The 24,315-nt window shown below is 37.3% G+C and overlaps 1 protein-coding gene across 5 annotated transcripts in view; it reads right to left on the minus strand.

Moving 5' to 3' along the window:
* The window catches only part of EPS8 (epidermal growth factor receptor pathway substrate 8), a 192,127-nt gene that overhangs the window by 18,966 nt on the left and 148,846 nt on the right, over window positions 1-24,315 (minus strand). For 4 of the 5 annotated variants that reach the window (XM_049625139.1, XM_049625138.1, XM_049625140.1 and 1 more), the window contains 7 exons: window positions 22,572-22,660; window positions 22,123-22,197; window positions 16,617-16,765; window positions 13,668-13,851; window positions 8,717-8,847; window positions 3,433-3,541; window positions 2,405-2,548 (listed from right to left, as the gene is read on the minus strand). In XM_049625139.1, the coding sequence (XP_049481096.1) occupies window positions 2,405-2,548; window positions 3,433-3,541; window positions 8,717-8,847; window positions 13,668-13,851; window positions 16,617-16,765; window positions 22,123-22,197; window positions 22,572-22,660 (881 nt within the window). The remainder of the gene's footprint in view (window positions 1-2,404; window positions 2,549-3,432; window positions 3,542-8,716; window positions 8,848-13,667; window positions 13,852-16,616; window positions 16,766-22,122; window positions 22,198-22,571; window positions 22,661-24,315) is intronic. The other variant, XM_049625142.1, reaches the window with a different exon arrangement.

A 24,315-nucleotide genomic window follows, 5' to 3' on the forward strand; every position in this document is an offset into this window, starting at 1 on the left:
ACACACACACACACACACACACACACACACACACACACACACACAGCTTCTATAACGTTTCCACATATATCACTGTATTCAGAGCTGCATCCAGAAATTTTTAGAAGACAGTCAGATAGTGTTGAAAAGTTTAAAAGGAACCAGCCCAAACAGGCAATTCCCACACATTTCTATTTACATAAAGTAGCAAAACAAACTCCTGAAGCTTGTGAGCACTTAAAAAATTTCTTGGTTGTGCCAAAGTTGACAAAAATGTAAGACGAGGCTCTGTTCGAGAAAGGAGGAATAAAATTTATGTCCTCAAAAAGTACTCTCCCTACCTGTGATATGTATCAACAGTTTTGCTTTGGTTTTAAACAGAAGCAACCTTTAAACAGAAAAGTCAACTTATGGCTCAGGCCAAGAATCAAGGAAAAGACAAGACCGAACAATAAACAGACAAAGGTAAGAGAGGTTAAATTCCTTAGGAAGTTGCTGGTGGGGTAAAATACTTAGTTAGAATTGACATTATTTGCATGTTTTGGTATTTTATTGGAGTTTGCTCATCCCTAGTAAGGATGCACACAAACAAAACTTTGGATAATTGTTTTCAACTCTTGACTCCTGTTCATATGCAGCATCTAGGGATAGTCTCTGTGAACAGTGTCTCTGATAGCTTATTACAAGTTAACTGTTAAAAAGTTAACTTTTTAACATTAACATTGCATAAACTCAAAGGGTATATACTCCATCACTGTTTTAGGCATATACTTCACTCTTTAACACTGTTTAAGGCATTTCGTCCAACTGTCTATAGGAAAGAAGGTAAGGAATTGGCACTTATAAACCAGGTGGAAGTCTATGTTATGTCAGGTAACCACATCTCAAAATCAGAAAGGAACTCAGGAAAGAAAAAGGTATTCAAACTAAGTTAGAAAAGTCACTTCAAAAATCCACAGGAAATGGAGTAGTAGACCATACCTTGAATAACTCAAACTCCTTCTTTGGCATCAAAAGCTAATGACAAATGATGAACATAAATTAAGTACATAGTACATATGCACATCAGGCTAGCCAAAACAAGCACGGCAAACAGAATTTCCACCACATCACCTTAAGTTATCAAGATACATACATTGTACAATAATTCTTTACTTTATAAGTTTGCATGGGGCGCCTGGGTGGCTCAGTCAGTTGAGCATCTGACTCCCGATTTCAGCTCAGGTCATGATCCTAGGGTTGTGGGATCGAGCCCCATGGCGGGCTCTACACTGAGCATGGAGCCTGCTTAAGATTCTTTCTCCCCCTCTGCCCTCTCCCCTCTCTAAAATTAAAAACAAAAAAAAGTTTGCTTGACTCTTGGATTCTAGTAAGGCCAAAAGTCACTCTGGATGACCACAGGACCTATACTCAGTGTGAACACTATGAGGGGCCACAAGTAATGAATGGTCATGCAGCAGAGGTATGATCACCATCCTACATGTGGACAAGCTGTATCTTACTAAGCCTATACCTGGCATGAACATCAACTCTGTCACTGGACAGCATATGGAGCTTCTCAAGTTTATGACATTATTATGGGGTCAGGTGTGATTTTTTGCTGAAGATTCTGAAAATTAAAATAATTCTTCCTGGGGGCATGATATAGAAACCACCACAGGTTCATATGCTACATATGAGACGGTCCATCCATTCCGCCTCTGCTAGCAGACTGGACTCTAGAGGTTCTGTCACAGGTCAAAAATCCCAAGTTAAATAGTAAGTGGATTCAGATGTTCAGGTGAATGAGCTACCAGAGTTAATAAAGTCTGAAAATGTGTCATGTGACTCAAAGATTATTTAATGATCAACAAGAGAGAGCCTGATCTATCTACCCTATGTCATAAGTATATTTTAATCTTAAAATCAAGAGAGGACCAATATTATAGTCCAAATGAATACCCACGTGTTGGTGTAAGGAGGGGGGGGAAGAGTGCAAGTTCAAGGTCAGTGGCAGAACATTTAAGAGAATAAGGGCGAAAGATGGTGAAGATGAGCCACCCTCCAGCCACTGTCCCAGTGCCACCCTCTATGAAGAAACCACTGGATAGGAAGGTTATGGGCAAGAGTGAAGAGGCAGAAATACTGCTTCTCCGAACATCAGAAGGACTATAGGACGTGTGCGAAAAAAGAGAAGGTCACTTACTGGTAAACATTTTAAGCAATTTTCTGAAGAAATAAATCAGAAAAAACGTATATATAATTGTTCCCTATATCTTTCGCCATTGCCCCCCCCCCCGCTAACCCTAGGAAAAAAACTATACAAATTATACAACAAATTAAGTCGCAAAATGATTAATACACAAAAGGTATTTAAGTCCCATTTTAGAGTAATCAATTTGAGAGTTTATAAAAGTTAAATTTTGCAAAAAGTCATAATAAATACCTGTATGGTATGCGTGTATGGTGGATCAGCACGCCCTAATCCAGATTCTGGAGGTCTCACTATATCCAAAATGTTATTTGGCACAAATCCAGAGTCTCCACTTGCATTTCGAACCTTCCACCATTGTTTTCTATCATCAAGGATCTGTCATCATGCAAAAAAAATAAAGGCATCATTCCATACCAAAACCAATCTATGAAAGAAGTTCGATGTTTATTCCTTAGATCAGGAAACTCTTTTCACTTCTAATAAGCTGACTTACTATCAACACACTGTGGGTTGAATGATTCTCAGGAGTTACACTGATAATCATAATTACTAGTATAAAACATGTATGGAACCACTACTGTGAATGTCCCCAAGGTCCTCATCGCCTGCCAAGAAGGTTTAACTGTGCTATCTGAAGCACGGAAAGATGACTAAGATGACATGTTTGGAGAGGTCTTTTGTCTACACCCTTCAAACAGGAAGGAAAAGAATGGAAACCATTCTTTTTATAAAAACTATCATGACTATCCCACATTACATATTAAAGAAGATGAACTCCGAGTTATGATCTAAGAAATGGATTCGAGAGTCATGGTAGATTATTCCCAGAATCAACAGCTTACTCACTGATGGGTACATTTGTGCAAGGGGACTATGACAGGAAGAAGGAAACGTTTTCTCTCGTTAAAATATTATGATGTATCTACATAACTAGCCTTGATTCCAAAATGGATAAATCCCAGAAGAGAAGAGGACCAAGTAAGCCAAGAAATTCAACCTCTGTCCTCCCCACCAACCTCCGTTTTTCACCCCCTCCCCCAGAAAAACCCAACAAAAAATAAGATAAAGCAAGCTCCCCCTCCTAAATAGATATAGGTATCTATAACATGCTTTTATCCTGGATAAAATAAAATGACATTGACCTGGCACTTTTTAAGGAAGGTTTAGATATATACCAAATACAACATGCAGTATATTGTATACAATATACAAAATAAATCCACTTTATTAAGAGTATAAAAAAGGTAAAATTCTATTACCTCTAAAATATCATCTTTTAGAACTGAGAGCTCACTGTTGTTCCTTGCCACAAAGTCATACTTGGATTTGGCATACTTCTTGGGTTGTGCTTTCAGTAGATCATAATTTCTATAAAAAGAAAGAGAAATGTTCATTTAGTGAGTTCTTCCTAAAGGCTGAAAACAGAAGTAAGACATTAAAGCAAATCAATGCCAATTCCTACCAGAAAACATTCTGACAAATTATTACAATAGTAGTTTAGTTTATTGTATTTCATAGAATATGAGAACTGAACAAAACTTTGGAGTTATTACTATTAAAATGAGCAAACTATGGCTAGTACAAAACTAAATAATGCAAAATCATAAGGTTAGTGGATACTAAGCCAAATACAGAATACAAATCTATGAATTCTTTGTCCATTAAATATACCGGGACATTACTTTGGTAATTAGCAACTCTACCATGAAAGAACTGGGATAAAGATCAATGGTAGCATTTTTTATAAAATTAAAAGAGACTGAAGATAATTTCCATAGTAGAAATTTAAATTATATGTTGATTTCACTAACTCAAGCAATGTCTTTAATTCATATTTAAAAATTATGACTGTCAAGTTTTAGAAAAGTTTTGCCCAGTTCCTAAATTGCAAGGGTAGGTATGAATTAAGAGTAAGACTAATAATAACACCTCCTAATTAGTTAATCCATTCATTCATTATAAACTTATTTTAATAGTAAGAACAGGTCCAAGAGTCCTATGCTTTTTTAAAAAGAAAACTTTCTTGGGGCGCCTAGGTGGCTCAGTCAGTTAAGCACCGAACTCGATTTCAGCTCAGGTCGTGATCTCACAGTTCGGTGAGTGAATTGGAGCCCTGCATCAGGCTCTGAGCTGGCAGGGCAGAGCCTGCTTAGAATTCTCTCTCCCTCTCTCTCTGTCCCTCCCTCATGGTCTCTCTCTCAAAATAACAAAAAAAACAAAAAAACCCACAAAACTTTCTTAAAAAAACAAATACTTCCTTTAATCATTACATGACCACTAATAAATTTAACATAACTAAAATATACCTCTATATGTAATACAAAAATTGATATATCAATAATGCACTACTATTTTCTTCATTTCAATAATAAAACACTTTAACTGTTGTTTATTAATTTCACTCCCTCATTTTCTCCTCCATTTACGTTTCCAGATTTCCTTACTCATTTCTACAAGGGAAAAAGCAGAAAGGAACTAAAGACGTTTGTTCATCTTTCCCCTGTCAAGTGGCCCACCAGGGTCCTCTGGAATAATGAGTCTCAGCAGGGCCAGCACGACAATTGTGACACAACGTATTCTGCCATCAGAGGTAATTGGCAACCTCTTAGTAACTCCAGAAGAGGAAAGGGACAATGAGAAAAGATGACCCAAAAGCTATGCTACCTACTGGCTATTTTTGATATAGTTTTAAAAAATAAGAAAAGTGAGAAAAGTGACATTATAGCCAAATAATTATTATATATTAATAATAATTTAACAGCTGTTCTGTGGGCTTCCTACCCCCTTTCCCTACTTTATATGTTTACATTCTATTTAGATTTCATTTGGGGGGATAAAAAAATTCAGCCACTCCAAAAGTCAGAAAAACAATAATTTCAGTTCTCTATCTTTCTCTCTTCCTTCGTGTTCCCCTCCCATGATCTGGAAAATCATCACCATTAATAATAGAGAGTTGAGTATACTATAACTGGGCAGAATAACTCTCTGCCACTGTGTTTCGGAACCAGTGAATTAAAAAGAAAAGTTTGCCACAGCTCTCCTTGAAGTCTTTGCTATTTTGAGTGTCTCAGAGATGACTACCCAGCATGCACTCAAAAAGTGCTCTAGAGAGTACAAATCTTTACGGTTTACAGTTTCTTGCCCTCTATAGATAAAACTTAGCTACGATATTGACCATATAATCAATCTGAAAATCATACTGTATAATTTTTCAGATATACTAAAGTTTCTTAAGAGATCTATAATATATAAAAACGTATGTTCTCTGTTCCTGGTTTGGAATAATCGATATCCACTTGATATAGAGCAGATGTGGAGTCAGCAATGATCGGAGACATCTCTGAAGCATGAACTGCTTTGGGATAGAAGTAAACTGTAATCCCTCAAAGGAGAGGGCTCTAAATTCAACAGGTGGTTTACCTAATGGCACAGTAAGTTTCACTGAAGAGTGAATATACTTCACATGGTATTTACTGCATTCCAGGCATAGGCATGTAATAGAGTTTAAGGGTAATAAAAAATAATTATAAAAGCAAATTCCAAACCTCTGTGTATTTTATATCAGACCAGAACTTTCAGATTATCTTTTGCAATAATGATGATACATTTTCTTAGCAACCTGAAACATCAACGATCCAGGTGCCTATGTCAACGATCCAGCACCTATTACAATAGCCTGAGTGAGAGATGGGATCCACAAGACTACTCAGATATACAATCTACCCACCACTCAATGTATTTTTTATTGAATTTTTAAAAATGTTTATTTATTTTTAAGAGAGAGAAAGTGCGACTGGGGGAGAGGCAGAGAGAGAGGGAAACACAGAATATGAAGGAGGTTCTGAGCTGTCAGCACAGAGCCTGACTTGGGGCTCGAACTCACTAACTGTGAAATCATGACCTGAGCTGAAGTCAGATGCTTAACCCAACTGAGCCACCCAGGTGCCCCCACCACTCAATGTATTTTTTTAAAAATTCTTTCCCCGGGTAAATTTTGACAACCCTAAACTCTATACATAATTGAGTATCCCTTCATGGAATTGCCTTCAATAAATTCCATTTAAATTTTTTATTTCTCAAAGGTTACTAAAAGAAACTTTGTGATATTTACCACAACATTCTCTAAATGAGGAAAAAAATCTTTAAAAGTAATGTCCCTTACATCATCCCTCACATTCTATACAAAATTTCATGAGACAAATATTTTTGAGGATTGGATAAAAAAAAAAAAAACATTATTTATCCTAATAAACCAATATATACTTCTTCCTTTTGCTAATGACAGCAAATGATTGTTTCTCTTTCTGCTGACAGCTAGGAACCTCAAAGACAAATCTGAAATTCAATCACAGTATCAATCTATACTTCCAAAATTTTAATTCTTACCCCCACTCTTGATTACTTAATTTTGTAGTTTTTGCTTCATTATTTTATTTTTAATATTAGCATTACTTAAACTGCATATAATTTAAGTGAGTTGACTGAATCCATTTTGGAAGCAGATGAGGTACAGAGATATAACTAAATCACTAAGTCAAAGTACACTCTCCTGACCCTCTAAAATGATCAAGATAAACTTTTAAAACACTTTGTGGTAAGCTGTCCAAAATAAATGGCAGAGTTTTTTCCATCAGTAACACTATACCTACCAGGCTTAGAGGTGAAGGGCAAAGACATAGGTAGTGACTCTGACATGTTGGATACACTATCATGTGCCTATTCAATCATTCAATAAATCAAATAAATCTACACTTACTGAGTGGCCACGATGTGCTAGATGTGGTCCCAAGGTTGACAATGATCGAAGTTAGTTATCAATATATATTATAAATCTGAACACACATGAGAAATGTACTCAAGTGGTTTTGTAGCTTTGTTACTTTGCTATGAAAAATCACTGGTTTACTGGAGAGATAGAACAAAAAGGGAAGAATTACCAATTTAAAATAATTTCTGGTACGTGGATATGTTTTTAAAAAAGGAAAAAAATACTGGGATGAGTAATAAGTTACTCAAGAATTTCAATGAAATAACTTTTAAGCTTCAAAAATAAGTTTCATGCATTATCTCCTAAAAATTGAATCTATAATTAAAACTTATTGCGGGTGCCTGGGTGGCTCAGTTGGTTAGGCGCTGACTTCCGCTCAGGTCATGATCTCACAGTTCGTGAGTTCGAGCCCCACATCGGGCTCTGTGCTGACAGCTCAGAACCTGGAGCCTGTTTCAGATCCTGTGTCTCCCTCTCTTTCTGCCCCTCCTCCGCTTGCACTCTGTCTCTCTCTCAAAAATAAAATATACGTCAAAAAATTTAAAAAAAATATTTCATATGTTGGCATCTTTAAAATGTATTATTCATTGCTGACTTTATATTCTATATAATATGTTACTGGTGTCCTTAGAGTAATACTTGGAAAATTTCTATACCAGTTACTTAAGTATTACCTCTGTTGTCGTTCCTAACAAAAACAAAAAATTTTAAATTCTACCTTCTTTATATTCTATTAAGAAAAGAGTATACTAAGGGGCTCCTGGGTGGCTCAGTAGGTTAAGTGTCTGACTCTTGGTTTCAGCTCAGGTCACGGTCTCATGTCTTGTGAGTTTGATCCCTGCATTGGGATCAAGAGCCTACTTGGGATGCTCTTTCTCCCTCTATCTCTGCTCATGTTCTAGCTCTCTCTCAAAATGAATAAAATAAACATTAAACAATTTTTTTTAAAGAAAAGAAGTAAAGGGAATGCAACCCTCGTGGTAAGAGAAGCTTTGTGACAGGAAGGTACCAGCGCAAGCTTTCAGTCCCATTCACCTGAATGACCATCCTTCCATTTCCTTTTTCACCTCCTTTGTTTCTGTTTTGTATATGGGTTGGCCACAATCCTCATTTGGCACCCTCATTTGCAGAGGCTAGAAAACAAGACTGAAGAAGTGAACCTTCTCCAGTGCCATTACTTCTCCCCCATCTCAGTTCTCCACATTTACCCACGCTGAATTTTTTTCAAGAGTGAAACTAAGGGGAAATAAATGAAAGCTAAAACTGGAAAGTAAAAATAAAATACAGTAAGATGAAATGGTAAGAATGGCAAATAAGACACTGACTTCTTCTAAATATTTAGTTTATATTTAGAAATAGTTCTATCTAAAGGAAGGTTTGTTTTTGTTGGAAGGAGAGAAAGATGGAAATTGTTTCCTTTTAAAGAAAGATCCTTAGAGACCATCTGGTATAAACTAGTGGAGAGTTTCAAAAACAATTCTTCTTTCTTCTTAATTCACAGATTTTGTCAGAGCACCTTTTTAAAAAGGGAAAGTCATCCAAAGGCATTTTCTCTAAATTAGAGTTATAGGCTGGAGGTTTTCCAGTTAGAATTATAGACTAGAGGCTTTCTTTATCAAAGCCAGCTCTATAAAGGAACAACTGAAATTTTATCAAACAATTAACAGATGGAAGGTTTAAAGAAGTAGTGAACAAAGCAGACACTGGGACCTCTACTTGCACTAAATCAGAGACAGTCATCCGCAGCTCTCCAAGTGGCGCCCATGAAATCTTACCTATCTACGTGGAGATTAGGAGTTGGCTTAAAAGCCACAGCAGCTTCCCCTTGGTCCAGATGGGGCATTCTTGTGTACATGTTATTGAATGCATACCCATCAGGTGGAGGATACTCTGATACACTGGACTGCTGAAAGACAGAGAAACAGAGATTAAAGAATTGCTAAGACTATTTGAATGACCACTGACGTCAGTGAACAAAACCCTCCACTATAATATGATCAGTTTCATTTTCAAGTGATTGGCCATTACTAACAAATTATGAAATGGGGTTGGTACATTTTTTTTTTAATCAAAGACCTATTTATAACAGGAAAAGTCATTAGTACAAAAGCTATATGTTAACTCTGAAAATAGCCGGGTATGCAAGTAATACATTCTTTCCTTAGGAATTCCATTGAAGGTGATTTTGGTATTAGATAGATGTTAACAATTTATATAAAATGAAATTGGTTTAAAAACAAGAATAAAACTCTTTCCCCTTGCTCTCTAAGTTTAAGGAACAGACCTTTACTACTCTAACAAAGTAAATGTCACATGAAAATCATCTAAACTCTGTGTATTAAAATTATACCCCCCTCTCATTTTTTTAAATGTACACAGTCCCTATTTTTTTTTAAATGGCAGCACTATTACCAGATTTACTACTGAGGAAAATACAGAAAGGCAGAAACATACTGATCTTGAGAGTCAGTAGTCCAGGGTAAGATAATGATGGGAGTAATTTCTTTTTATGTTTAACACAATTCTGACATGAGCCTACTAGGTGCTACCAGGAGGGGGAGCTGAGGTCTGTGGGTCCCAAGGAGCACCATAGTTTTAAAGCTATGAGGAAAAAACAAAGAAACAAAGACCAAAAAAAAAAAAAAAAAGGACATAAAGTACGTAAAGATTTTTAACTGTTTCTTTATGTGAAATGAGTATGGGACACATACAATAGACCCTGAAGCAATGGAAGTCCTTGGCTATTGAAAGTGTTTGTGAACTCACTGGGGCAGAATATTTGAAACTGGAAATGTCTTAGAAAAGTGTTAGATACATGTTTACTATAGTTCATTCTAATGACAGAGTTAGTTGGAGTACGGATAAACACAGTGTGGGTAGGGTTTCTTCAGTGGACAAGTGTGGATGTCAAAAAAACTCACACTATATTACTCCTCTGGAATATATTTCACTGGAATACACTGCACTTAACACACAAAGAAAAAATTCTCACCATTTAAATACCTTAGCTTAAATCATCAACAAAACGAAAAGGCAACTTACAAACTCAGAGAAAACATTTGCAAATCATGTATCTGATAAAGACTGAAAATCCAAACTATATAAAGAACTCACAGCTCAAGAGCAAAAACAAAAACAAAAAAACCCAACCAACCAACCAACCAACCAACCAAACACAAACAAACAAAAACCCAGTCCAAATAAAAAATGGGTGGAGCAACTGAACAGACATCCTTCCAGACATCCTTTGGCATACAAATGGCCAAAAGGTACATGAAAAGGTGCTCAACATCTCTAATCATCCAGGAAATGTAAATCAAAATCATAATGACATGTCACCTCACACCTGTTAGGGTGAGTATCATCAAAAAGACGAGATAACAAGTACTGGTGAGGATGTGGGAAAAAAAGGAAATCCCTGTACACTATTGGTGGGAATGTAAATTGGGGCAGCTGCTATGAAAAACAGTATGGAGGTTCCTCAAAAAATGAGAAATGTTCAGTAGTTTCACTACTGGGTATAATACTAAAGGAAATGAAATTAGGAACTTGAAGAGATATCTGCATCCCCATGTTCACTGCAGCATTGTTCACAATAGGGAAGCAACCTAAATGCCCATTAACAGATGAATGGATAATGTGGTATAAATATACAATGGAGTATTATTCAGCCATGAGAATAATGCTGTGTGTAACAACATGGATGGACTTTGAAAGCATTCTGCTAAGTGAAATAGGCCAAACACAAAAAGACAAATACGACATGATAGCACTTATATGTGAAATTTACACAAAGAAAAACCAAAGTCAAATTCATGGAAACAGAGTAGAAAAGCGGGTACCAAGGGCTGGGGAAATAGGAAGAATTTGGTAAAAGGGCAGAAACTCACAGCTGTAAATGAGTGAAATCTGAAGATATAATGTAATGGTGAATATAGCTGAGAACACTATAGTGTATAATTGAAATTTTCTAAGAGAGTAGAACTTAAATGTTCTCACCAAAAGAAAAAAAAAAGACAAATATGTGAGGTGATAGATGTGTCAATGTGTTAATTAACTAGACAGGGGGATCCTTTCACAATGTGTATCAAATCACCAGATGAACACCTTAAATATCTTAGGATTTCCAATTATATACCTCAATAAAGCTGAAATTAAAAATAAAATAAATAGCTTAATTAAGTTGGTTTCTCATTTCCCTGGTTGAGAGCAGAGGCATCAGACGGTTAGGCAGCTTTTTATTAAAGGCTGTTATAAAGGGCGGAGTGCAAGAACCCGGTAGAATCACCTTCACCTTTGGCTAACTTTGAACAGAACAGAGTGAGGGCAGCCAGCATGAGATCACTGGGTCCTAAGAGTGACTGGGAATATTGGGAGGGAGGAGAGAATGATGACAAATGACTAACTGTGATGACTACATACACAGCCTTGTCTAGGGCTGTTGCTGGTTCAGAGGAAGTAAAGAAGTTGAGTATTGCTACCCACATTTGACACCCCACGTCACCTATGCCTTTCGATTCTAAACAAAACCACCAGATCTTGAATCATCCAAGTCTTGTCCTGAGTGCATTTATTTTAGTAGCAATAAAGTATAATAAAGTTTCTCTTCTAGGGATGATTGCATTTTTTATGTATTTTAAATCACCATTACTCGGCCTCTTTTCCAACAAATTCTTAAGGCATCAATTCCCCTAGAACAGCTAGCAGGCGCTTTTCATTTCATTTTTTTAAAACCTCGGAATAAGTACTTAAGCCATAAAATGGCAAATAGTTTACAACAGGAAAATGATAACTCATTATAAGGAAAGATTCTCAATAATTCTTCCTTTAAAATTACTTATTCAGTGAGAGTAGACAACTTTGACACTGGGAGCCCAGAACACATTACTCTCCCTTTAAATACACAAATTGAAAAAGAACTCACAGAAGTGAATTTCTGAGGCATGTATTATTAAGTGGATGTATTTTCTTATTTAATATATAAAGACTGTAAGCTAGAAATTTCTGTGATTTGAAAAGAGTCAGCTGTAACTATAGCAGCAACACGTGTATCATAATTTCCTGTTTGATTACATCTTTTTTTCCCTCTAGAAAAGTCACCCTCTATGAGGAAAGGAAATCCACAGTGATGAGGTCTGAACTATAAAATCCTCATCACCATCCATCAGGATGAGGTCTGGAGAGGGATGTGTGCCTGCCGACCAAGGCAAAGGGCTGTGAGGTCATCTTCTTAATCCCTCGTTTAGAAGGACAGGCAGTTATAGACTCTACCCTTAGTGTGCCAGAGGAAAAAACAATTACATTAGGAAAAAACATATCTTCAAAGCAGTACATGTGCTTTTTTAAAGTTCTGGAATTTAATCAATCTTCTATAATATTATGGTTATTGTTCAAGGGAATGATTTTTTAAAAATTTAATTTATGTAAGTGTTTTTCCTTAAAAGTGAAGATTTACTCTAGTTTGCTAATCATTCCTTCCTATCATGTTTGTTATGAATACCCACAGCAGTCTGAGAAAATTTATCGACGGAATTAAATAAAGGAAACAAACAGGACCTCAAGGGGCATCTAGTCATCATTTACTGTTTCTTCTCCAAATAGACCTCATTCACCTAATTCCTCAGGTTCTGATCATCCTGTTTGGTTTGCTTCAGCTTTAAGCAATGTTTAATTTTCTGACGGAACAAGAAGAATCACAGAAAAGTCATTTTTAAGAGATGTGAAGGGATAATATAGCCAATTTCAATCCCCCCATTGGCTCCCAAAATAGGTTATTACTCCAAAGCTTACTAAATACTTGAAAGGTACAGTAAATTTTGTGATTCTTCTCAAGGTATGATACTGTTAGAAATGCTCATTTGAGCCTGGGGAATGAATCCAGGAGAAGCTCTGGCCTTCTAGCCAGGCTGAGAGGGCTCCAGGGTTTAGAACTAAATGGAAAGAAGGAAGGAAGGAAGGAAGGAAGGTAGGAAGGAAGGAAGGAAGACAGGGAGGGAGGGGGAAGAGGGACAGGAGGGAGGAAAGAGAGGGGAGGGAGGGACAGAGGAGGAAACAAATGGGACATTTGGGAAAAAGCTGCTTGGGACAGGTTAGGAGACCTAGGTCCAGGGAGCTGTCTTTTTAAAATTTTTATTTAATGTTTACTCATTTTTGAGACAGAGACAGAGAGACAGAGTATGAGCAGGGGAGGGGCATAAAGAGAGGGAGACACAGAATCTGAAGCAGGCTCCAGGCTCTGAGCTGTCGGTACAAAGCCCAACACGGGGCTCGAACTCACTGACAGATCATGACCTGAGCTGAAGTCAGACGCTTAATCGCTTAACAAACTGAGACACCCAGGTGCCCCAGGGAGCTGTCTTAAGGGTATTATAATGGATGAGAAAACAAGAACAAGCCAACAGGCAACAGGGTGATTCCCTGACAAGGAGAGAAGCTAGGCACTCAAAAATTGAGACTGGCTCACCAGGACACTGGCAGGGTGATGGCTGGCAGGCTGTGGAAGAATGATATGGGGGGCGGGGGGAGGGTGTCTTGGGCTTCACAGGGAAACAGAGCAACTGTCACAACAACGATAAAAAGCTGAGAGGTAACTAAGGGCAGCAGGACATTTAAGTCATTAGTTCTAGAACAATCTTCAGATCAATAAAACTAGAACTCACAATCAGAATTAGAAGAGAATGCACAGATTACTGCACTTTCTACAAAAAGTGATGTTAAAAACTTTACCTCTGTGGATAATCTTTTTGTCTCTTGTTTGCGCTGATGTTCTGCTACATTTGCCACAGACTCGGCCAGCTGATAAAGATCTTGTTCCATCGGTGCTCCCATGAAGTTCAGCATTGGGGGCTCCCAACCGTTGCGGAACCGTGGAACATATGGTGGAATAAATTGTTCTTTTGGCCACTCTGCTCTGTAGGGGGACATTAAGGCATAAAATTAAGAAATGTATCCATGTTCAAAATTACTTTCAACAAGGTTAGCCACAAAAAAACAAAATAAAATGATTTGGGCTCCTGGATGGCTCAGTCGAGCTGGACTTCAGCTCAGGTCATGTCTCTTGGTCTGTGAGTTCGAGCCCCGCATCAGGCTCTGTGCGGAAAGCCCAGAGTCTGGAGCCTGCTTCGGATTCTGTGTCTCCCTCTCTCTCTGCCCCTCCCCAGCCTCTGCTCTGTCTGTCTCTCTCTCTCTCAAAAATAAACATTTTTTCTCTCAAAAACCAACAAACAAAAACAAAGCATACGTAATCTGCCCTCTCTGCACACATAAAGGGAAAAGGAACATGCTTATGCCAGATTGTAATGCCAACAAAATGAAGATTGAATTTTGCTTCACGATCTGTTTTTTCACATTGCCTCCATTCTCCATTCATTCATCTTCGTAACATGGATATAGGTTTTGAAAAACTGGAAAGGGAGTGTGAGGCTAGAAGCGTTGAAAGTATTTAGAACATGAACTTCTCTTGCATCTAAAGTAGATTCAGATTCTCATCTTTCCCTTCCCTTCCCTCTCATCATCATAACCAACCCTCCTGGTGTCAGACATATCTTTCTAAAAAGAAATAACAGAGAATGTTCTGAATGTTTATGCTTTATAAAGGAATAAGTCCTCTAAATGAAACATTACCAATTTTATAAATTAAATTTATCAGCTAGTCTTTAATCAGTGAAATCAAGTTAGGACTAATCTGGAACCGTAATCATTACCCATTCATTATTTAATGACTCTGAGTGAGACTTACTTCTACAAGCTCCTAATCACTCATGAACCACAAAAACACCCGGGACAGAAATTATAGGTTCATTTCTGCTCCACTGTGTTGTTTTATCTCTCACAAGTGAAAGATTAATTCTTCAGGTTATATTTCTCCTATGATAAAATGAGCCATTTTATTCAGATTATTAAGTACCTTCATAATTTTTGTTATCTTTATGAGTTTTTAAATCAGTATATTCTTTTCCTAATACTCTTAACAATAAGGATTTGAAATGACCGTTTCTCATGTCAAGAGCTAACAGTGTATTTTCTTTTGATGTAGTTTTTCCAATGGTCATTCATTTTCTCATTGTGAGGTACGACCCAAAACCGAGAAATTTAAAAATCTAGGCTATTTTTGTACTATGAGATCTGATTAATTTAGTAAGTTTCATGTGAAAATATTAAAAGATCCCACCTAGACTTATCAAAAGATCATAACCTACAAATATCTAATGGATTTAAGAAATCTGTTTAACCAAGTTTTTACATAGTATGATATACAAATAGTATGATATATTAATATACAAATAATAAAAATAAATTTAAATAATGCTTTCAATATAAAAGTAACAACTACAGTGCTTTTAAAGAATTTTTTGCTTGGTAAACCATTCAATATGTAAGCCATATTCCAACACAAGCTGTTGCCAAAGTGTAAAATACAAGTGGGGACAGTTTATATGTGTTTCCACAAAAGAAACAGAAGAGAGAAAGTATGAATTGATCCATCGCTTTTAGGCTAGTCCATTCAAAAGCATTAGGAAGAAAAGCTTCTAAATGACCACCTGAATGGCTTATTCTAAGTAGTGAGAGCAATAAAATGATTTGGATAAGAAAGGCAAAAATTATTTATTCAATGTCATAAAATGAGAAAGTTTTATACCTTGCTTTGCTCAGAAAAACTTTAATACTGCAATGATAAATGATGCAATGTTAATGATCTGTCTTCCACAATCACTTTATTGACAAGATACAATTTTTAAAATGATCCCCTCCTTCTTTCCACCCAGAGAAGGATCTTGTCTTTCCTAAGCTCAACTACCAGACTGATCTTTCTAAAACACAGATGTGATTACGTCACACTCCTATTCACAAAGCTAGTGGTTCTCTGCAGCCTATACAATCTTCTCCAACTCCGTAGCATGGCAGGGGGAGCCCTCATAGCCCACCTGTTCATTTCCATGTGGCTTATTTAACACCATTTTCTCCCCTCCCCCTTTTCACAAGCACCTGCTACCCAAAGTTTATATGTCAGCTAAACCCATATTCATTCTCCATTCTCTTGACTTCCTGCTTCATGCCCTCATTTGTGTTTCTCTATTAGAAAAACCCCTTCCCAATTATGTATTCATGGAAATCCTACTCATCCTACTGAGAGGCAGCATAGCAAAATAATTATGGACATCAACTCCAAAGCCAGACTGCCTGAATACAAATGGCAGATCTGCCACTTAAGAGTTATATGGCTTTGAGCAAATTACTTAACCACTCTATGCCTCAGTTTCCTTATCTGTAAAATAGTGACAACATAGTACTTACGTAAAGTTCATGGAAGACTGCTTAGCAAACCCTGTATGTATGGTGTGTACATATATATTACACAATATGTGACTATTATTATCTATTGGTTTAAATGCCAGCCCTCTCTGAAAGCTAACTACCCTCCTCTTTAAATCCTCCTCCTGATGGTTCCACCTTGCCAAACAACAGCAGTTTATGTGTCACTCCTGGTACTTAACATGCCTTATATTGTGCATACTTTATATCTTTTCCACTAGACTAGCTTTTGAAGGGTTTAGGCTTTTTCTCTGTAATGCCTGGTCCTTCATAAGTAGAAGGCTAAAAATATGTCTCATTAGATTCATGTAATAACAAAGAACAACACTTAAAGTATTATAGGTATTAAACTCATACACTTACCTGGCTTTCATCCAAGTTTCTCCCAGTGACACCCAAAGCTGCCTTTCATCAGCGTTGACAGTATAATTTAAGAAATCAATTGTGTCCTTAGTCAACAGGGGGCTGAGTACTGAACTGGCTAGTTCAGGACCTCCTGTTGCCTGCACCACCTAAAATGACAATAAATCATTTTTTAGCAAGAAGATGGTGATTACTTGTATATTTTCAAAATATGTAAAATCTATGCCCAAAACAAGCACTGTTTTCATATACTCAAATTTTGACATTGTGCAGTGTACTACTGAATGAAAAACAGTTTGTTAAGTCAACTTGCCCAGGCTAATAGTGCCTAATAATCTAGAATGAAAAGTTAATAGTTTAACGACTTTCACAGGATCTGTCTATTGGCTGCACAGGACTGTATTTTCCCTGGAAAATACTAATGGCTATCCAGAGAATTCTAAGTCAGGTGGTTTAACTATCTGCTTTTTGCTTTAAAAAAAAAAGTACATGTATCTTTCCTGGCAAATCTATTATGCCCAACTTGAAAAATACGGTTCTATAAAGGAATACTCTAGAGAGAAATAAGTCTCAAGTTAACAGCCTATGGCTGTGCCTATAAAGACATACAAAAATAAAAGGATCCGGAGAGAAAAGTGAGAGAAGAATGAGAACTGGTACTCTGAATCTATGACAGCTTTTCCCAGAATCTAATTCTAGGAAACTGTCCTGATTTAAAATGGATAATTTAATGACTAGCAGAAACAAATAAACAGGTGCAACTCTCTGATAAACAAAATGATGATAAGTGTATGTCTGGAAACTGCTCCAAATTGACTTCTCAGAGGCTATTTCCTGGCTAAAGAATGGTAGTTATCTCCTAGAGCAGAAACCAGAGCCCTTTTATAAAAATTTCACTTTCCCAGAGATATGGCACAAGTAAAAAGGGATTTTTTTTGAATGGCTTCAGACCAAGAGTCAGTTTCTCCCCAGTCATCCAAGTGCGCTGAGCATGCCATGCTATCATATACCTCTGTGTATCTGCACATGTTTCTTCCCAGTTCCCCATGAGGCCCTTAATTCATCACTCAGAACTCTACTCCAGTACCACCTCTTCCAGGAAGCCCTTCTTAACCCCACAGCATAGCTCTGAGGCACCTCACTGTCCCCAAAACAATTTATATGTATTAGCAACATATTACATTTTAACTTATGGCTTATTCTTCAGTTTTCCCTCCCGTGAGGACTAGGACCAAATGAACTGCAGAAAACACAGTGTTGGAGGGATGAATGAGAATCAGTGAAAGATCAAAGATAAGGAGGGACATTGGCTCTTACTTGAGAACAAAACCCACTCTGACTGTTTGGCATGTAATTTTCTTACTTCCAAGCCCTAAAAGCACTTCTAGTAAATGTGTAGGGATGATTAAGAAGGAAAAGTTAAGGAGTAAAATCTAAGAGTAAAGGAATTTTTAAATCTTTGGTTTCACAGAGGGAGGAGGGAATGAAACAAAAGAAATGTAAATAAAAAGCTGCAAGACATAGTTCCCTCTGGAGAACGGATGTCAGGCAGGTTTGCATGTATGTGTGCTGTAGGTAAGCTTGTGTGCAGATGCTGGGGGCAGGCAACAGGTTTTTCAAGCTTTAAAGCCATTCAATTTTGTGTGGCTGGAAGTAGGCTCTTTATGAACGTTCCTTCCCAAGTTTCTTATCCAAGTAATACATCTGGATCTCTGTAGGCAGAACATTAAAAGAGCAACAGACATATTTTGATCAGAGACACCATTAATAAGGAGTCATTTTTGATGAAAAACAAAGATAAAATACATCATATTTTCAGATACATAGCCTGATCGCAAAGGCTAATTTCTACATGTTAGGGAAACCAGTCCTATTATCTTATAGTTCTCCTCTATGTAATGACTACGCAATTACTTACAATGTGTGAAAGAGTTTGAAAGAATGAGAAGGTGGCAAAAAACTGCTCTATAACCAACACTTCCTAATACGCAAACTAAGACAGTATCAAATGTGTTAAAGAATAAGGAATATAGGGGCACCTGGGTGGCTCAGTAGGTTAAGCGTTCGATTCTTGATTTTGGCTCAGATCATGACCTCGCAGTTTATGAGTTTGAGCCTGGTGTCAGGATCTGCACTAATAGTGCTTGGGATTCTCTGTGTCCCTCTCTCTCTGCCCCTCCCCAACTCATACACGTGTGCACGCACCCCCCCCCCCACACACACACACTCTCTGTCTCTCAAAAATAAATAAATATTTTTAAAAAGGAGTGAGGAATATAAATTTTGTTAATGAGCTAGTCTGGGCTTCTTTGCATGTGAATGGCCTTGATCTAATTTTTAAAAGAGCTTATATAGCAAGAATTATTCCAGACAAGTAGAAATTTGATGTTCTATATATAGCAACAACATATGGGAGCATTCATAAATTATTGATGTAGCCTTGGACTTTCATCTTCTAATCTTTTATTGCCCAGTTCTGACATTTATGCTGATAATGTTACTTTCCTATGTTTGTAAAGCAATATTCATTTCATATTCTACTTCAGGTCTTGTCTAGTTGCCCTTGAAGAAAGGATAAGATTTATTATTCCTTTTTGTAACTTGGATTTTGTTTTTCTCATTTTTTTCTGATAATCAAGTAAAAGCTATGAAAAATGCATTTGAATTTGCTCCATTTTTGATAAATATTAAAGAACTCAAACCATAATGTCCATATGCCCTAAACCAAAATTAAGCTTATTGGCTTCATATAGTTCTTACTCTTTAAAAAACAGCCATAGAAATAATAACACCAAATAATCACACACTACTAACAATTATCATTACTGCTATTGTCATTCTGTTCTCTATTGTCTGCCCTTCTGACAGGGAAAGCCATTCACAACCACTCCACCTGTGCCTGCCTTAGCCCAGAAAACAGGAAACTCTGTCCTCCTGGAAGTATTTAAAACAGATTCTGCCTTCTTTTTACTCCTTGCTCACTTGTCCTCCCACAAAACGGGAATGACCTAGCTAATTGGAGGAATTGTAGAAAAGAGTGATTTGTAGCCCAGTCTCTTTTCATATCTGTCTGTATGTGGGGCCAACAATTGTTCTGCCTGCTTTCTGTCGCCATGCTTTCCCTAAGCCCCAGCACTTTTTTTGTGTACTCTTAAATATTCCAGTGAATTCTCCTAGCTGTCCTGTAGGACAAGACGGCTCTACATAAAGTCAGCTTGGAACAATTGCTATTACACTATTTGCAAGTGTAAGAAATATAAAATAGGAAGGGAAGTATATTATCATACCATATAAGGAAAGAACATACCTGGATACTGAAAATTCAGAAAATGAAGATGTGTATCTTGGATCCTGGCCTATGACACAAGGGTATATAACCTTTTGCTGGATAAGCTCATAGGAAAGTCCAACTCCTCTACAAAGGGAATTGTTTCCAACACACCCTTCTTTTTAGCTTCAAAAATTATACCTTATGTGAGGGGGGTGGCCTGGGTGGCTCAGTCGGTTAAGCTTCTGACTTCAGCTCAGGTCATGATCTCATGGTCTGTGAGTTCAGGCCCCGTGTCAGGCTCTGTGCTAACAGCTCAGAGCCTGGAGCCTGCTTCGGATTCTGTGTCTCCCTCTTTCTCTACCCCTCCCCCACTCTCACTCTGTCTCTCTCTCTCTCTCTCAAAAATAAATAAACATTAACAAAAATTTTTTTAATTATACCTTATATAAAAATATACCTGTATGAGAAGGGAGTTTTCTGGGGAGAAAAAAATAGTACTACCTGCCTGTCACTCTACCTGACATATAGTGGGCAATGTAAGGACTACTAATTATTCCCTAGTGTCCACTCTCTTCTCCCATCTAGAAAGAGAAGCCCCTACGTTTTGGATGAACCAACACAGATGGAGACTATATTACTCTGGTGTTCGGTGTGGCTATATGAGAACATTCAGGCCAACTGGACAAAGGCAGAAATTATCTGTTTAATTTCAGAGTCACTTCCTTAAAGACAAATCATCTTTCTTTGCCTTTGTACAGCTGTAACAAGAACGTGGAGGTAAAATCAGCTTCCACCACACAGATATCTGACACGGTTGTTCAATTCTTCCTCTTGGAAACATTTTCTTCATTTGGCTTCCAGAACACCATAATATTCTTATTTTTCTTTTCCCGACTTAACTGCTTTTTCTCAAATCTTTGTTGGCTCTTTCCATTCTCCTCACACTGAAACTGCACAGGGATCCACCAGTCCTTACCCCTCTTCTTTATTTGTAACTACTACCTTGGTAGTAGTCTCTGTCTTACCTATTGTTTTCTACATCTTGGTTAATAATTAGGCCATCTCTTCACTCATAGGCCAAACTTTGGAGATACGCTTGGCTGTTGCACAGCATATCCTATCTACCAGAAAGTGTTGCTTCTATGGTTTACACCCAGAATCGGGCTTCTTACGATCTCTAATGCTACTTGATCCAAACACCGTCATCTCCAATCTGGATTATTCTAATAACCATTCCAGTCCCTTCTTCCGCCAGATCTCCAAGTATTACAGCCAGAAGAATCCTTTTGGCGAAAACCTTCCAAAGTGTACAAGATTTCACAATCACCTACAAGGACCAACAAAATATGGCCTTCCGTTTCTTTGCTAACCTCATTTCCTAATTAAGATCTCCCTCATTCTGTTCCGGTCACAACACTTATTTATTCCAAGAGCACAATTTGCAATTACCACCCCAGAGCATTTACAATAGCTGCTCTCTACCTGGAATTCTCTTCTTTCAGAAATCCACATGACTCATTCCTCACTGCATCTGCTCAAATGACACCTTCTCACCTTAACCAACCCTATTCAGAAAGGGTACTACTCCAGCTCACACACTCATGTGCGCACTTGCATGAGCACGCACCTGAAATGCTCCCTGTTCTCTGTCCCTACTGCATTTTTTCAAGTAACATTTATTTTTAGCAAAATGCATTATTTATGCATGTATTTAGATTAACAATTGCCCCTCCATACTACAATATACGTTCCAAGAGGGTAAAAATTTATGTCTGTTTTGTTCCTGATAAGCTACGAATAATACGAAGCACACAGCAGGCTCTCAATATTTGTGAATACATAAATACATGAGCAAAACCTTCCATCCAGTACCAGCGCCTCCTCATGTCTAGCCTATTTTGGGAGAAAGAGAAAAGCTTTTATATTATTATAGCCATTTCTATTATATACTAGTATACATTGCAACACCAGCATCCGATAAATCTTTCTTTTCATTTCCCTAGCGCTGTCACAGACATCAGTTTCCTCAACTGTAAAATAAGGTGTTTGAACTAGATGATTTCTAAGGTTCTTTCAAACTCTCAAATTGCACATTCTTGATACGTGCATAGACGCCAAGGGAAATAGAATCCATGCAAGGTGATGAAGAAAAACTGTCTAGGTAACTCCAGCCAGGCACATGGGGTTGAAAAACGTACTAAGAGTAATTCCTTTCTTATATTAACAAAGCCTTACCATATTTAATGGAGTAAATAAAAAATGAACCAAATCTGCAGCACTCGGATTCTGGATATGAGACTTCAGTTTGGCCTGTAGCATTAAGAAACCAGACAAACAGATTACTATGATGTAATCAAGCAAAAAACAGACACTCATGAAGGTCCAACACAGACTCAGAGGAAGAGTTCTTTACTACTACTTTCACTTTTAGTGTATTAATCAGCCTAGGTAAGTCAGATTAGGGGAATTTAGTTTTTAAAAAGTTAGGAATCATTCCTTTTTGATAATTCGCTTAGATACATAAGTTTTACTAGCTATTGTCCTAATTAAAGAAAAATCAAGACACACATACCAAAAAACCCACAGGAAAAAGCTTATCTCTTAATTTAATCAATAACATCCTGGCTAGGCTTTGATTTCTTTCATTTGTTTCTTTTAGTTATATATAAATAAATTTCACCTACCAGAAGGTTAAATCCATGTTTAAACTTTTGTAAACAGTCAATAAATTCATCAGGAGGAGGAGGTTTTGCCCGCAGAGTTAAAACGCCCTCTAAAAGAAATAAATGGGAAGAGGGACAGATGAAAGCAAAGTTCTAAGAAAATACATTAAATGAAAAAGTAGAAGAACACATTTGCGTCTATAAAATTTGATGATCATACCAGATACCACGCTGTGTAGCTACTCTACCACATGTCATAGACTAACTGCAACAAACTAAGATGATCCGACATTTGAAATGGATTCTTCTATCCTTAGGCACTACCAATTACTCATCAATTCCATAAACGTATACTGTAGCCTTTTTATGTCCCAGTTACTGTGCTTATCATTGCAAAGACTATAAAAATGTATAAGTTATGGGGCCTCCGGGGGGCTCAGTGGTTAAGCATCTGACTCTTGATTTTGGTTCCGGTCGATTTCACGGTCATGAGACTGAGCCCCTCCCTCATCAGGCTCTGTACTGAGCATGGAGCCTGGTTAGGATTCTCTCTCTCCCTCAGCCCCTTTCCCCACTGCTCTCTCTCAAAATAAATAAATTTTTTTTTTAAATGTGTAAGTTATAGGCCCCACTCTGTAGGGCCTTAAAATCTAATGGAAGACATGAATCAGATAAGTAACAAAGATACACCAATGAAGTACTATAGAAAGAGACTGCACCTGGTTGGGAGTTGGGAGGATGTACACCTAAAAGATGTTTCACAGGGAAAGTAGCCTTTAAGATGAGATTTGGAAAGTCTGTTACATGGCAATTTGGTAAGAAAATGTCATGGTTGGATAAAAACAGCATAAGTAAAAAACATGAAAAAAGGAAATCGTATGTACATGAAACAACAAACTAAAACAAAGAAACACGAGGATGGAAAAGTAGATCAAGGTTAGATTATGGGTGACCTTGACTGCCAAGGGGAGGAGTAGACTTAACAGAACATGGAATTAACATGCTTTTCAGAAGAACAAAGTGACCGCCTTAGAGCTTTAAGACAACTGTCCTCCCAGAATAAAAAACTGGAGGCTTGAAGACTACTTAGAGAGCTGGGTAAAAACGATCACAGTTTGAAGCAGACACTAGTTATGAAAATGAAAACAACTGGATATAAAACACAGTGAAGGAGCATGTGGGTTGCTCAACCGGTTAAGCATCGACTCTTGATTTTGGCTCAGGTCATGATCTCATGGTTTGTGAGATCAAGACACATGTCAGGCTCGCCGTTGAGCATGGAGCCTGCTTAGGATTCTCTCTCTGTCCCTCTGCCCCTCTCCCCTGTTCACACACTCTCTCTCCCAAAAAGAAAAAAAACAAAAACAAAGGAACAAAAAAAACCCCAACTCATTGAAAAAATAATATTGATGTTGGCTGTAAGCTAGAGAATGAAATCATACAAGAATCTGTGGTCTAGAATCTGGGTGACCAAAAGGACAGAACACACTTCATAAAGAATACAGCAGGAATAAGAGGTGTGAGACATAAGGAAGCAATAATACTTAATCTCAGAATATAAGGAAGTGACGTATATATCCAGATATACACATCTGGAAGACAAGTCTACAGGTCACATGCTTATGATATAGACATGAGCTAGAGAAAGACTGGAAAGTCATGTGTCATGAAAGGGATATTTACTATTCTTTTATGTATTTCATTATGTTCTACAATTGCAAGCTTATATATTTTGAAGCCATTTTAAATAGCTAACTACAGCATA

Source organism: Panthera uncia, chromosome B4 (assembly GCF_023721935.1).
Source record: "Panthera uncia isolate 11264 chromosome B4, Puncia_PCG_1.0, whole genome shotgun sequence".
NCBI lineage: Eukaryota > Metazoa > Chordata > Mammalia > Carnivora > Felidae > Panthera > Panthera uncia.